Source organism: Cryptosporidium ryanae (genome assembly GCF_009792415.1).
Source record: "Cryptosporidium ryanae isolate 45019 chromosome Unknown contig_32, whole genome shotgun sequence".
Lineage (NCBI taxonomy): Eukaryota > Apicomplexa > Conoidasida > Eucoccidiorida > Cryptosporidiidae > Cryptosporidium > Cryptosporidium ryanae.
The window spans coordinates 55,379-70,663 of NW_027125498.1; the positions used below are offsets into that span (position 1 = coordinate 55,379).

The 15,285-nt window shown below is 39.9% G+C and overlaps 6 protein-coding genes across 6 annotated transcripts; 4 read left to right on the top strand and 2 right to left on the bottom strand.

Annotated features, from left to right (window-relative positions):
• Positions 1 to 291: 291 nt before the first annotated feature.
• On the top strand, positions 292 to 1,983 carry FG386_002085 (uncharacterized protein; the record flags this gene model as incomplete). The annotated part of the gene is made up of 1 exon (XM_067341433.1): positions 292 to 1,983. One exon carries the CDS (start codon positions 292 to 294, stop codon positions 1,981 to 1,983), a length of 1,692 nt encoding a protein of 563 aa, XP_067198861.1.
• Positions 1,984 to 2,371: 388 nt separating this feature from the next.
• FG386_002086 (putative ABC transporter proteinhypothetical protein) lies at positions 2,372 to 4,767 on the bottom strand (the record flags this gene model as incomplete). Its single annotated transcript, XM_067341434.1, has 2 exons — positions 2,372 to 4,698; positions 4,749 to 4,767. 2 exons carry the CDS (start codon positions 4,765 to 4,767, stop codon positions 2,372 to 2,374), a joined length of 2,346 nt encoding a protein of 781 aa, XP_067198862.1.
• Positions 4,768 to 5,422: 655 nt separating this feature from the next.
• On the top strand, positions 5,423 to 6,940 carry FG386_002087 (uncharacterized protein; the record flags this gene model as incomplete). The annotated part of the gene is made up of 1 exon (XM_067341435.1): positions 5,423 to 6,940. The coding sequence occupies one exon, from the start codon at positions 5,423 to 5,425 to the stop codon at positions 6,938 to 6,940; it is 1,518 nt and encodes a 505-aa protein (XP_067198863.1).
• A 289-nt stretch (positions 6,941 to 7,229) lies between these two features.
• Positions 7,230 to 8,306, top strand: FG386_002089 (uncharacterized protein; the record flags this gene model as incomplete). The annotated part of the gene is made up of 2 exons (XM_067341437.1): positions 7,230 to 7,233; positions 7,294 to 8,306. The coding sequence occupies 2 exons, from the start codon at positions 7,230 to 7,232 to the stop codon at positions 8,304 to 8,306; spliced, it is 1,017 nt and encodes a 338-aa protein (XP_067198865.1).
• Positions 8,307 to 8,504: 198 nt separating this feature from the next.
• On the top strand, positions 8,505 to 12,788 carry FG386_002090 (uncharacterized protein; the record flags this gene model as incomplete). The annotated part of the gene is made up of 1 exon (XM_067341438.1): positions 8,505 to 12,788. One exon carries the CDS (start codon positions 8,505 to 8,507, stop codon positions 12,786 to 12,788), a length of 4,284 nt encoding a protein of 1,427 aa, XP_067198866.1.
• Positions 12,789 to 13,645: 857 nt separating this feature from the next.
• FG386_002091 (uncharacterized protein) lies at positions 13,646 to 15,217 on the bottom strand (the record flags this gene model as incomplete). Its single annotated transcript, XM_067341439.1, has 1 exon — positions 13,646 to 15,217. One exon carries the CDS (start codon positions 15,215 to 15,217, stop codon positions 13,646 to 13,648), a length of 1,572 nt encoding a protein of 523 aa, XP_067198867.1.
• Between the last annotated feature and the right edge of the window lie 68 nt (positions 15,218 to 15,285).

Here is a 15,285-nt window from a genome sequence, read left to right on the forward strand (position 1 = left end):
CACAGATACCAAAATGCAAAAAATATCAATTTGTTGAATAAATTGAGCAATTTTTCCGCTTTTAAGACATTTGCGTGGCTTTATCGCTCGGCTTGAAATATAGGCCAAATAAAGCCACCATTTTCCTTTCCACACAGATATCGTCTATTTTGCACTACTGCATCTCTCATTTTTCACATATAATTTTGAAATATAGAATGAACTTTGAAAAGTGATTTTCAGCGAAAAAATAACAATTCCTTGTTTTTCTAACGCTTTTAAATAGAAATTACTTGCATGCTTAGGACAAAAATGACCTTTTCTGCAGCTGCTTGGCTTTTCTTATACCTTATTTGGATAGGCGAAGGGTATCAGATCCACGACTCCAAGATGGAGGCGAATTTTTCCGAGCAGGATCTTCTGGCAGCTCTGTGTTGGACCCTTCCATTCAAGTTTATTAAATGTGATATAGAATTTGAACAAAATGTATTGAACCATTTAAGACTCGAACCGATACCGAGACATAAAGTGTCAACCACAGATGTAATTTCGTACAACATCCGCTTGGAACAGCAAACAAATGGGTTCACAACAAGTGCAGTTATGACAATAAGAGAAGTTTACGGAATTATAGTCTCAAACCAGGTTGGAAACCCCGTTAATCCGATACCGCACCAGCTTAAAAGCAAGGCAACTGCAGTTTTTGGGGTTTCTCACAAAGCAAAAAACATCAAGCCTTCCGTGAACTGTGTACTGACCTATTCGAAGGAGAGTAATCTTTACTACATCTCTCCAGGAAGGAGTGAACACAGATCAATATCAAGAAGCATACCAGAAAACATTACATTAAAGTCAATAATGGAGAAAACCAAAACCAGGGAGATGTTTTACATAACCCTTCTATCGAACCAACAATTTCCCATAAAACCAACTGCGAGCTATGGAGTGGGAACAGAATTCCTGATCCCTCCAGTTGTTTGCTTTGGAACTGACGAACTGCAAAACCAGCAGTACCACGATAGAAAGTCTTATTTGGGAGGAGCTCTTATATATCAAAGAGTAACGGGACCAAATCTCAGAGACATCATTAAATTCTTTAAAAGTAACGCAATGATGAATTGGCTAAGTTCCTCAGCCTCTAGCGAATTCGACTATAAATCGAGAGTTTATTTGCGATTGGAGGCTCAATATGCTCTTGCTCACTCTGTTTTGGCTGCAATCCTGACTCTACAGCACCACTCAATTGCGGGGAGAATTCTACACTGTGATCTCAACACAAAGAGCATCCATATCGATAGGCTTCTTTGGAGTTGGTCTCCAAAGAAAATTGAGGAGAACTTGAATGCTCTTTCCCAAATGTCACCCGGTAACGTCAAATTCACAAATTTCGGGTATCTAAGATCAACCTTAGAGACAGACGTGGAGACACTAAAATGCCATCAAACAGAAAATGACCTTTTAAGAGTCAAACAGTTTATCAGATCAATCTTCTCTGAACAAAGCACAAGGACTAACTTCCCCGAGAGCGGAAGTATAAGCAGCGGAATGTTATCAATTTCGACTGGATTAAAAATGTGGTGGAGTGATCTCTCTAACAAAGTTAGCGAGCCTTCCAAAGAAAGTCTTGATTCGCAAGAGCTTTTGGAGGTCGAGGCGATTTTAAGAGTGGTAAACAGTGACCCCAATGTCTCAGACAGCTTAGAAAGGAATTCAAACTTTAATGGCATAGTCATGGGGATAATTACAATCCACTCTGCCATAAGCAAGGCATTCAAACGCCTTACTGATCGGGGATATACGAGAGGGAGAAAGAGAAATTTGGTCGCTTGGTCAATTAAAGACTTGGAGCCGGAACCAGTTCCTTCTGTGAACAAGAATGTCAGGAAGATACTGTCCGGAAAGGACATATTAGATTTGGACTCAAATCCCGATGAATCTGGTTATACGAGTGTCTCTCAAGATTTAGAAGTAGAATTGTCTGCGGAAAGCTTTGGGTTGAACTAGTACTCGCTGCTTTTAACATTAGTTTCCAGACTCCCTGGAAGAGACTTATCCAGAAGTGTCTGGATTTTTGTCTTAGAAAGCAAAAGCATAGTTGTATATATCTTGCCAAGCTTTGTTGTTCAAACCACTGGTTCCCCTCAAAGTCCCTGTTTGTCTGTCAGTCTCCTTCCCCCTGTTTATGTCCAGTCAGTCCCATTTCTGCAGAATCCCGGACCATCCCACTCGAGCCAAGCCTCCTTGCGAGTCGGAGTCCCGGGTCTCGGTGAGCCAGCCAAGGCTCAAGGGAAACAGCACCCACAAGGAAACACAAAAAGCAGGAGTCACGTTGAGTTTTCAGCAGGTGCCAAGTCAAAGCAACATCTAGCAAATTATATATTTCAAGATCTAATCAACTCGCGATTCTAAAGTTTCTTAAGGTGAAAGCGAATAGGAAGTAGGCAATTATCCTGAAGCCAAATGACAACCCCAAAATAACCCCAGCATTGACCCACATATTTGTGGTCCAAATGTCAAATGCACCAAGGAAAAGGTCTGTAGTCACGTTTCCGAACTTTTCTCCCGGAATCATTACTGAAAGCACCATTCCCGTGAACCCATACCTGAGTGTAGAAATCCATCCAAACCACCTGATCCACACAGGAACCTGGTTGAAGGTAATCATGAACCCAGCGAAAAGGAAGAAGATCACGTTGAACACAGGGAATATGCGCATCATCAAGGACGGGTCTGTGCTGAAAGAAGCAAGAATGTAGCTGAAGGAGTAAGTCAAGAAGACGTAAATCTGAGAATTGAGAGTCCAAAGGCCGAACTGGTTGGCCAAACTTGTGTCGTAGTCCTTGTTATAAAGTGTTGACATGAAGTAAACAATGGTGACGTATATAAAAGACTGCAAGTGCTGCAAAGGGAAATCCGTGATGGTCCTGGTTATATAGTAGGACAGTGGAGTGTACATCTTAGAGAACGTCTCTCTGTTCATGACAAACCTCTCATCTACGGTTGTAAGCAGACCCTTGATTGAAAAGAACGAGATACCAGTGGCCATGAAAAAGATAAATCCCACAATATTTCTCGCGTTCTGATATGTCTCAGCGTCAGTAGCACCGCCCTTTGGCAGGTTGAAGAATAGTCCCAAGATTATCCCTAAGAAGGAGTTCACGAGAAGCATCCCAATGGTGACCTGAGGGTCCCTCCAAGTGTTTAACACAAAACGCCTGGCGAGGTACTTGAACTCTCTAAAGAAACGGATCGGACCTGGAATTGGAGTCAATCTCGTGATCTTTTGAAAAATATTCCTGTTTGGAATGATCTTCATATTTATGGAATCGATATGTTGGTAATCCTCAAAAAGGACCCTTGGATTGCTTGTGTCAACACATCTTAAGTGATTATCTATTGCCTTCTTAACATTCTCGCCATAGACGGACTGCTCGTACGCTTTGCTGAGTTCTTCCAGAGAACTAATAGAGGGAACCTCCAGTCCAAAAAGCTTCATTGAAATGTCATTTTGGGAAACCGATTTTTCAAATTCATAGAGAGGCTCCTCTCCATCCAAGTCAAGTTCCGTCTTTTCTATCTCGGCAATAGTCGCGTCCTCCGGAATGTAAACAGACGAAGAAACCTTTTTCTTGTGCATTAACTCCACCAAGGAAGTTGCATCTATAATGAAGTCTGCCGGGTTATAGTTATCCGGAAAGGGAGTAACCACATCATTGAAAAAAGTAACCACATCCATCGGCGATCCCTGACCCAGAACATATCCACGACTCAACAGAACCACCTTGTCGAAGAGAGAGAAAGACTGGGAACGCGGGGTGTGGATCGAGCAAATAACAATAATTCCGGTTTCATGAGCAAGCAAACTCAGGTAAGAAAGGAGATCATGGGATCTCGCCGCGTCCAATCCCGTCGTTGGCTCATCCAAGAATAAAATCGGAGGGTTCTGGATCAATTCTATGGCTATGCTCAGACGCTTCATCTCACCGCCAGAAATGCTTTTGTTCGAGATCCCACCCACATACGTGTCCTGGACGTGTGTGAGACCCATGATGTCCAGAATCTCCAGAATCTTCTCGTCCCTATCCTTCTTTGGATAGTGGGTAAGTCTCAGCCCCGCGATTATCTCCATAGTCTCCCTAATGGTTAGATATGGAGGAGGGTTGTCATTCTGAACAACTAATCTCGTCAAGTAACCCAGATCTATGTCCGTGAAACCGTTGACTGCCACCGCCCCCTTGATGTAGTAGTTTCTCCCCTTCAGTCTTCCAGACAAGGCATTCAATAGAGTGGACTTCCCAGAGCCTGACGGACCCATTATCCCTATTAACTGTCCAGGAGAAGCCATAAAGTTAATATTCCTCAAAATCGGAGTATGCACCTTCGCAAAGTTTTTCCTAGATACTAAGTCCACAGAAAGGTTTTTCGCCACTAGTGTTACGTGTCTCGATACCTTAACTCCTAAGTTTATATTTACAGACATATCCACGGACTGATCAGTCACGGAACACCTCACTGCTGCTGCACTGGACCCTCCCTTCGCATCGTAAGATGACTGGTCGCCTCCCTTGCTGCTGTTTAGGTCATAGTTGTATGATCCAGTGCCAAAATTGTAGTCCCTCATTTCTATCGAATTCTGGTTCTGCTGTTCTGCACCCTTGTTCTTCGGTGCATTCTGGCTACTGGTATCATTGAAACTGAACTTCGCGACCACCAACCTGACTGAGTAAAAGTAAAGCCTCAGGCGAATTGACAGAGATTTTCCAACTTACCATCGCTGTTCTCGCTCATCTTAAACCTCTAGTTACAAACCGTATCTAAAACACAAATCTAAAAAGAATCCCCGTTCCTCCATGGCCTCTATCTACAGTACCCCACTAGTGAGGGGCGAAACGGTTTGGCGCCGCGCGCCTAATACTATCAGGTCCCTACAACTTTGCGAAATGGGAGAGCGAAAGCAAGGGCGTAAGCTGGACATAAGGGACTCTTCCATTTGCTCTTCTCCTCAGCGCCTACGAGAACCTCCAGGGAACGGTTCTCCCTTAGTCCTGTCAGTTTGTTTACCTGTGCGGAGGTACAGGGAGCGCGGCTGTTGAGGAAAGACAATTGCTTCTGGCACTCAACCTTTGAGATTCACACTTGATTACGGCTTGCGATACTCCAATAGCAACAAATGTTGCGTCCTCTCCGGGAGTTTACCTGGGTTTTCCCCTTGCCTCCTTTTAAAATTTTGTTAGGTTATATGTAGCGCCAATGTTTAAGATCTAATAATAGAAGCCACAAATATTAACGAGTTAGGATTCGGTTCGCAAAACTGAAAGAGCAAAGACGAGAACTAGCTATTTTTCCCATTTACTACGATATTAGTGTCATTGGAGTTCCACTGAGGTCTTTAGGATCACTCTGAATAATAGCTGGTAAAGCGAGAAAATGTTTCTGAATCAAGATGTCCAAGAAAGACTCGAAAAATAGCTCAAAACTAAGGTTCATTATTGAAATTGTCTTCTTCGCTGCCTTATTTCTGGGCGTCTTTGCGAACAAAGACCTGGAGAATCTTACGGAGAACTTGAGAGCGGACCAGTCTCATTTAAACAAAATATTGGATCTAACATTGGAACAGTATAATTACATGTACATGCATCAGGGGAGAAGAGGAGGGAACGGGAAGTGGTCAAACGCTATAGGAGGACTCCCATCTCCCAGAATAGCAAAGAAGTACGTGATCTCTTTCTTGCAATCAGAACCCAGCGAGCTTTTGTTTGGCGAAATTAGTGTGACCTCGTACATCAGAATGTGTATGAATATCATCAACACCTTCCCGAAAATTCAAAATGGCTCCGGGGGAGGTATACTTATTGCAATCCACTCCTACCAGGAAGACGAGCACAACATTGTTCTCGGCTTCTGCACTGAGGCCGGAAACATGTACTTTTTCAACAAGGAAATGGAGAGCATGATAAGAGAATCCTCAAAGCCTAATTCTCTCATTCCTGCATTTTTCAAAGGGGCATTCGATAAGTACGAACCTGGTGGGAACTGGAACGATTTTGTGGAGAACTGCGAGGACATCCTCATTAAATTGAAGAAAAAGCATTCAAAAAGAGACCCGGAGAGCAAATGGGTTAAAATAGGGATTCCGGAAATATCCGATTTTTGTGAGGAGGTTTCTGATGATATTTATCCCAACACAATTGCTGACGAAGGCGAATGGAGCCATATATATAATCTCCAAAACTATATTCTTGAGAGAAAAGGCAAGATGGGTGTTCCCATTCTCGGAATCCCCAAAAAGAGACCACCTTATTATGTGGCCGGCAGACACCAATCTTCAATGTATAGAAAGTGTCTTAGGGCGCTCTGGGACATGTTTCAATATGACGAAGACGTAAATCTGAAGATAGCAGGTAAAAACCAATACGAAACTCTCAGAAGCTTTTGCGACGCTGCCAAAAACTACTACACAAGAAGTGGAAGAATATCAGCGTACCCAATGATCCAAATAGACGAGACTCCAAGGAAGAGGCCAATCCGCAAACAGGAAAAAGGTCAGCTAGTAAAGCAGATACTGGAGGAACAGAGGAGAAGAGACCTTAAGGAAAAAGAGGTCGCCTCGAAACTCAAAAGAAAGTTCTCCGACTCGAGATACGAGAAAATAAAGAGACAGAGAAAGCTGAGGGACCAAACAAGGATGGAGGAAAAAAAGAAAGAAGAGGAGCGACCGTCTCCTGAATTCCCTACTGACGGAATTTTCTCTCCCGAAATTCCCAGTCCCACACAAATTCAGACTCAAGACTCAAAAGTCATCTCTCACACACATAACCTCCCTTCAACGAGCTTCCAAGAGGAGAGCATTGTTGATTATTTCGATCCTGTGAATCAGTCAGAAAACAGCGAGGATCAATATACTTCTTTTGGAATAGAGACCGCTCAGGAGGAGTTGGACAATTTGGGCATTAATGACTAGTGCCAGCGAGCCCTTAAATTAGGAGAAAATCGTAAATTAGGTTACCACATAGATTAAATATACCTTTTATAAGCACTACGTGTCTTTATCCGGTTATTTTATATTTTCGTTCCCGTTTACTTTGCACTGGGAAAAATTCCACCGACGGGCCCATTCTTTCAAGTTTGGCGCAAAGATCTCAATTTACTATTTACTGTCTTTAGAGGATTTTAATTCGGGACATTTGCTGAAAAGCTGAGAGAACAAAAAGAACTGCCATTTACAAAAAGAGAACGCGTTGAACTTTAATATGGGTAAGTTTGCGAATCCACAGGATGCGTTCTTTTCCGCTTACTCGCGAATTTAATTAATAGATCCAAGGTTTAGAGTGAATCTGAGGCCCGTTTTGGACAATTGTAATTCCTTGAATACCCCAAAGATATTTGTTAGAAGTACGAGCGTTGGGAACAATGGACATCATCTCACCAAAACTCCGATCACAACTTACAGAAGTACAAGTAATCATCAAATAGGACCGCAGTTGATAAATACATATAACGGAAGGTTCTACTCGGCCTTCTCTCCGATGAAAATGCACAACAATTTTGTCCTCTGCACGGAAAACAGCTCGGCTCTCCGGTCAGAGAATGAAAACTACCCCCAGATAAGTACGGACAGCAGAATCAACATTAATGAAAGTGACACTATACCCACCTACAGATCAGAGATATACCCCTCCAGTGCGAACAGGGATTTTGTGTTCGAGGAAAACCTAATTAAGCCCGTCTTTACTCACCTGACGTCCCTTCCAGAAAGCAACCTGCCATCCACATCCGCCTCGGAGAATGAAATAAACACCCTAAATTTAGGGAGTCTCAAATCCACAAGCACCGGCATCCAGGAACACCGGATGCTAACACAAAAAAAGGAGAGTCTGCACAGGCTAGACAAGCGTGAGTCTGAAGGCGGAGTTACATTTGAGAACGGATTCCAGGACGAGCTGCTCCTTCAGACTGAAACACATACATCAATGGAAATACTGATAACCCCGCCGGAAAGCTCAGACCTGAAAAGAAGCGACGACTTTTATATTTCTGAGGAAACTGACAGCAGAAGCGAGACTCAAGAGGCCACACTTTTGAGGTTGTTGAATAAAGCCCAAGAAGGCGAAAATCCCCCGGTTACTAACGAACAAGAGACAAACAATACAAAGGCTAGCATCTCCACAAAAACCTCACGAGGGAGTGTGCGATTTAGCCATTTTTGCGCCGCGATTATTAACTGCATTTTTCCCTGGGTCAACTATGGACAATATCAAGATGAGAAACCCAAAGTATACTATGAGGTGCTGAATGAAGAGCTCGAACACCTCATCCAAAAGAAGTAGCCACTTCCTTCACTTCTCTGCTAAAATTATCCTCCCTTTCCTACTTTCCTCTTTTTTAACACAACTTGCATGGTTTAATAGAATTTGCATGTTATATCCTGTTATGGCGGGAATGTTTTTAAGGTATCTATTTTTTGCCTAGAAAGATCAATGAGAGAGAAAAGCCATAATAGATGAGATTTGATGCTAGAATTACTAATGAGCAGGAATAATGCCTTGAGGACTGTGAGCTTTGCTGTTCTTTCCCTGTTGTTGTTTTTTGGCTCTGATGACAACAACTGCGCTTGTTCATCTGGAGAAATAACGAAATTCTCAGAAAAATACATTAAGAAGCTTTCCATTTTACTCTACACCATATTTTCTGAGACAACATCAGAGTGCCAGCTTAAGAGTGTCGATTCCAGTGCGATTAACCCCGGCTTGTTTGAAGAAGTTGGTCTTTTTTTGTGCGAGAACTTTGACAAATGCGAGAAAAAGCTTGTTAAAAAATTCCCTGTCCTCTCGACTCCGTTCAATCCCAATTCAAGAGTTTCAAGTTGCCACAGTATTGCTTACGAAATATGTTGCAGAATAAGGAAGTCCATCTCCACTAACGGTGAGTTTTCAAAGATACTTAATGGCTCAACGAAATACATAGACAAGGAGGACTATGTAGTGACTTCAATGGAGGCAATTAATAGTTTTGGGGATCTGGAGAACGCTCAAATTTCCAGCTACGGCTCCACTTACTCAACCACATTAGATCCACACAGGGGAATAACTAGTTCTAAAGACACAATTAGAGAGTTAAAGTACGAAACTGACTCCGGTGATTCGAAATCACTAGAAAGTCAAGACAGTAGCGAGGACGGAAGCGAAAGTGAAAAAGGTATTAGATATCCAGTTGGCCCTTCTTTTTTCAGCTTTGATGTAAAGTTGGCTCCATTTATGCACTGCAATTCCCACCAGTACATTTACACTTACTACAATAGACGTGACAATGCAAAGTGTCTCGGACTATCGGTCCCACAATTGGAAGTAGTTAGTACCATCCAGTCGGTTTCAGTAAACGTAAAGGGTGTCCCGAAAATTCCTTTGGACATCGCATGTACTGCAATGTGGTTTATATCCCAAAGGTGGGACTACTGTCCACGTGTTTTCATGGAACTTATTCACTTGAAAATGAGGTCGGCAGTCGAATTTTGTGACATGATCACGAGGAAGATTTCAAAAAAAAGCAAATACTTAACCAGATCACTTCCTTTATCAGATTCTTACATGATTTTAAGGGCTTCAAAGATTTTAGAATACGTTGAAACAGTGCTAAAATTGAATGCAAGACACTTTCCTGAATTAGAGATAACCTCTCAGGATGTTGCAAGTATCATTTACCATGGAGAGAGCGACACCTTGGTGAATAATAATGAGGATGAAGTTTATAAAGGATTGACAAAAAACAGACTTAAAAAGAGAAATGAAGATTTTAACGACAGAAGAACGGAATACGGGAACAGGAGGGTTAGTATTGCCTATCCCGTCTATAGGAGGGATAAAAACAACTTCACTAGTGTCTTTGATCAAATAATGTACAACGGAGACGAATACTATGAGGAGGAGAGGGACAATTTGTTAATCCTTCCCCTGGAACTCAGGAGATCTCCAAATTGGACTTCTGACAAGCACCTCGGAAGTTATTCAAGTGAGGTTACAAACCCCAAAACGGTTCTTCAAAGTTACTATATTCCCCCTCCGTCAACTTTTGTTCCAAATGACGTTTCTAATTGGATTACAGGTCCCTGTTGTTGGTTAAAAAACAGTCAGAAACACATTCCTCCACTTTTTGTTTCAATCTCAAAGGATCACGGATATAAACTTCATATTTTAAATGCTTGCGAGGGCGTTTTTGCTTTAATAAATGATTCAGGTGAGTCATGTGCCAATGTACTTGTTTCTGCAATCTTTTTCTCTTATTCTTTGGAAAATTTCTCAATGGCCTCTGACATATGCTCGGAAGTTGCAATTAGAGCAAATCTTCCTTTTTACCCGAAAAAGAGCCTCAAGAATACCATCTTCGGGACAAGTCAGTACAATCTCATTGCTCTTTATGAGGGAATTGTGGTGGCGTTATGTTTGGAGCTCGGGATCGTGCTTGAGAGAGAGAATATTCACAAAATAGTATTCTCCGATTATCCAGTCAACTCTTCTCTCGTTCCAAGAATGTCAATAAACAATCTTCTTTACAGAGCTTTAAAATTGCCGACTGAATTTGGAAAGGTTAGCTTTTGGAAATGGGAAACCAGAATGTACAGCAAATTAAGCAATAAACAGGCAAGAACGATTCTAAGTCAGAGGACAACACAACTTACATTGGAGATAGCACAAGCAACCAACGAAATTGAAATAATGAACGATATTTTGATAAAGAAGGGAATTTTGCACGGGGAAGAGTCGAACAGGGATTCATCTTCCAGTAAGTCAAGTAGGAACGTCAAAAACAACTACCTTCATCATTACAACTATGATTATAAATTGGTGAACATTGACCACATTAAAACAAACATTAAAAAGTTGGAAAGATTGAGATACGATCTCATCTCTGAGAAGGAAAGAATAGAATCTTATATCCAAGCTTTGACAAATTACATCGGTCATAAGATTCATGATGTCCCTAAGGAGTACAGACGGGGAAAATTCGTTCCTTTGTATAAACCAAATGTATTCAAGGTCAACGTTTACGATTCCAAAAGACTGATACAAGGAATTGATGTTTCAAGATCGGTTAGAAATCTGCATCAGATAAAAGACGACGAACCAATAAACGAGAAATTTGATCAGCACTCTTCAAAAATTGAGTACAAAATCAAGAAGTACTACAGGGAGATAGGGGAATGTGCGCTTTTGACAGATAGAGGATTGGAAATGGCAGTATATACACAAGAATTGTTTGATTCTTACTTGAATACCCCACTGGACATTTCAATAGCTTGTTTGATTATACACAAAATGCCTCCTAATTCGAACATCAAAGAGTCTTTTATTCGTTCTGCATTTTCAGTGTTAAACTCCCAAAAGGTATTCATAGATTTCGATAGCTTGGAGTTTGTTTGGTTAAAGATAGTCCCAATTCTCTCTGTTCCGTCTGGAAGACTAAATAAAGCCAAATACTACAGACTGTTGGAAGACTCGGATGATGATTTTGGGGAAGACAAAGAAAATGAGCACGAAAGATTTAAGATTGCTAATCTCAGAGCAGGACAAAACGGTGCAATTTCATTGGATGACGAGATTTCAAGCAGTGAGACTTTGGAGGAAGAAAATAATGTGTTCAAAAGAAATGGTTGCTATCGTGTTTCTGGACCCAAAAACACCTCAAATTCAGTAAAGAGACCCAAGAAAATGGACTATTTATCACCAATTGAAAACAATTATAACAACATTCACGACTTCGACAATTTTTGGAACAAAATTAATTCACTAGATTATGAAACCTCACTTAGTGTTCAGCTTGTTAATGATGAGTACAAAACATTAAAAGGAAAGATTATTACCATAAACAATGAGTTAGCACAGGCGTATAAAAACTTGGGTGCCTCCGTTACAGTAGATAAGGAAAGATACTACACCACCATCATAAATATTTTAGAGAAAGACAAAAAAAAAGTGTTCTCGAGAATTCTACACTTGGCAGGAATTATTGCAGCTGAGGAAGTGAGAAACTCAGAAAAAGATGGATATCTAATACCTAACAACGTTAGAAAACTTGCAGATCTTCATAAAGTGAATTCAATTTCCGAAGCTGAAATATTGAAGCTTAAGTCTGACGATTCAAATAGGGATTACGACAAAAGAATAAAGGAGTTGGAGTATAAAATATCAGAGAACAATTTAGAAATGATGAAAATAATTGAAATAGAGGGAAATGATTTGGAGGATCCGAGGTGGTACTCTGATATAGAGAAGTGTCTCAGCAGCTATATACCATTTAGAACAGAGGTTGAATCTGTGCATCCATCTGCTGGCTTTAATAACTTCCATTTATTTTCAAAGGTTAAATATAGAATTGATTCAAGGGAAAAATGTTCGAGTACGGAGTTACAAATTTACACGCAAATCAGGAAAGATTTAAAAAGGCTTTTTGACGCGATTAATGTTCCGATTGTAAAAATACAGGGAAAAAGATTGGAATTGGTTAATAACTTGGAGCAAATTGATCCGAGAAAAATGATATATTGGGAATACTTACACGGGATGTTACTTGAGAATAAAAAGGTGGGATGTGAATATTTGAAGAAGTTCCTCAAGATTATCACCCCGACTAAAGGTCTGAAAACGAGAGATTTCATTGGCTCACCTTTGTTTATAGTTTGGTGTGCAAATCACATTCAATCTAGACTCGGAAACGAGGATATTTGGAGGAACATTATTGGATTAATTTGGCTTATTTTCAACACAAAACCCTTCAAGCCAAAAGATTATATTTGGAAGAACATTACTCTAGTTTAATAAGTAATTAAAGTATAAAAATAAATTAATAGCTTTTATATATGATAGTTATATTTAAGTAGTAAATCAAATAAATGTAGATTTGTGCTAATTATTACTCACAAAACCAAACATTCATGTCTACCAAATGATTGTGGGTTCAGGCTCACCCTGTTTCGCCCTCGGAACAAAAATGCACTTCTCCACAGTGTAACCCTTGTCAATATACCCTATGAACGAAAATATACCAAAAGTTACTATTCTAAATAACCACATTCCCTTAACTGAATTCCAGAATCTCAAGGCTTTTGACTTTCTGGTTTCTTTAGAGGGCACGGAATATAAGTCTCTGATTGGTTCGTATTTCTGCGTATTTAATGAATAAATGCCTGAATCGTAAAAAATCAAGTACAACTTACCGCTAGGACATCTGTAATAATTTGGTTGAATGCAATTAATCTATTTAGCTCTAAAATTGAAAAGTAGTAGGTGAATGTTGCATCTGCTTGATAAAGAGACTTCCAGGAGAAGTTCGTCGCTGTGGATCTGGCTGCAACATCTCCAATAATGTCACCTGATTTCTCGAGTATATCCATAATGGATGCCACAACAATTGGTTGCTGAAGAGTATAATGAAGTTCCTTATATTTCTTATAACATTCAATATATTGTGAGTGTAAAGCTATGGTGCAAGATTTTTTAAAGTCTTGAGGAACAAGTGTAACTACGCTTTTCCAATCATCAATAGGAATCTCTTCTATTGTGTGAGGTTGTTTTAAGAGCTTATCGAGTACCTACAAATTTTAAATTAAATAAGTTATTAAAGTTGTTAATGATATTCCAAAAATTTCTTTTCAATTGTGTGACTCCAAGTACCCTTAAAAATTCAAGGCACACAATGAATCAATTTTGAGACAAATGATTAAACTTACGGTATCCATTTTCAATACATCACTTTTGTTTTCTAAACTTTTAGATTTTGAGATAAAGCCAAAGCACTTCGAGAGCAAGTCGACCTCTGAGAGATCTTCTGCAACTGAAAGCAAAAAATTTGTGCTTACGGTAATAATGGATTGCCTTTCATCAGTGGATAATTTAACACTGGAATTTTCAAGACCCAAAGAAGTTAAGTATGTTAATTTATCATTTTCAAACAACTCTTCGTCGTCTTTAAGCTCCTTTATAAGTCCCTTAAATTTCCTCACTTGATATGACTCATTAATATTATCAATGTTTTCCTTTTGGGAGGTTATTAACTTGTATTTAACACAAAGCGATCTTGTGTCAGAGAATTTGGAGTTAATTGAGTGTCCAATCCCGTAGATTGCTTTCTTCCAACCGTCAAAAATAACTTCTTGAGTTCTTACTGAACCAGTTTTAATTATCTCCATTTTTCCGTTAAGGCCTTTCTCAACAATTTCTCTAAATCCGCCAAGTGTTGGTGTTTTCGGAGTGTCAATAAACTCGGCTGATTTTTCCTGTTTCCCTTGAGGAATTAAAAACGAGTAAACTACATTAAGTAGTTCAATATTTTGAATTGTCTGGCAAATAGTATTGTACCAAAAGTTGAGAGATTGTTGTTTGAATGGAGTACGACTTCTTTGGACTTGGTTTTGCGTACTCTCGAGGACTTTGAGTTTTCTGGATGCAGTCGGTGGAACAATATTTGAAGAAGATAAGGCCAAGAGAAAAACACGCTCTACAATCTCCAAAAAAATCAGAAAGTTTTCTTCCACCCCTTCGAAGAGTGACGAATATATCTTGATTATTTCGCTCGGATTCAAACTAACATCCGTGAAAGGCTGGAGCAAATAATGAATCCCGTTTCCTAGAAACATATCTGGGAGATTAGAAAGATCTTCCCCTGCCTTTTGAATGATGTTGTGTGTATGAGCGATAATGTCTGCTCTCATTTCCCTCGGAATAGACGAAAGTATTGTGAATACGTCACTAAATTTGTCCATAATTGCATCTGAATTCAGAAAAGGCTCTTCAATAAGCAAAGAACCGTCCTTTGGAAAAGATTCTAACTCTTTTTCATCCAAGGTGGGAAGGGACTTTTGTTTTATAAGGCCCAACATATTTTTAATCTCAGATATATTTGCCTTCGTCAAAACATCACCATCTTTATCTCTAGTCAGAATTATGGAATCGGGGTAGTTCTCAGCAATATTCTTGTTTAAATCATGTATGGTATTCACCTTTTTCACTTTAACTGAATTCATATATATGTCGTTCAATTTTTTGCTCCTTAAGGGGAATATATCCTCTGAAGGTGAAAAAGATTCGATGTTTTGTAAATTTAATACCGTTGAGCCCTCTCCTTTTTGTTGCTTGTAGTTGCCATCCTCAGGGATTGATGAGCTACATATGGTTTGACTAGTATCCACAAATTGTGCAGAGCTGTACAAATCAGATGAAAGAATCCCCGAAATTGCTTCTATCTGCATCTTCGGACCGCTCCTTTTACAAAGTATTTGGGGAATTTCCCCAGACAGGAGAAGAAGTATTAGAAGAA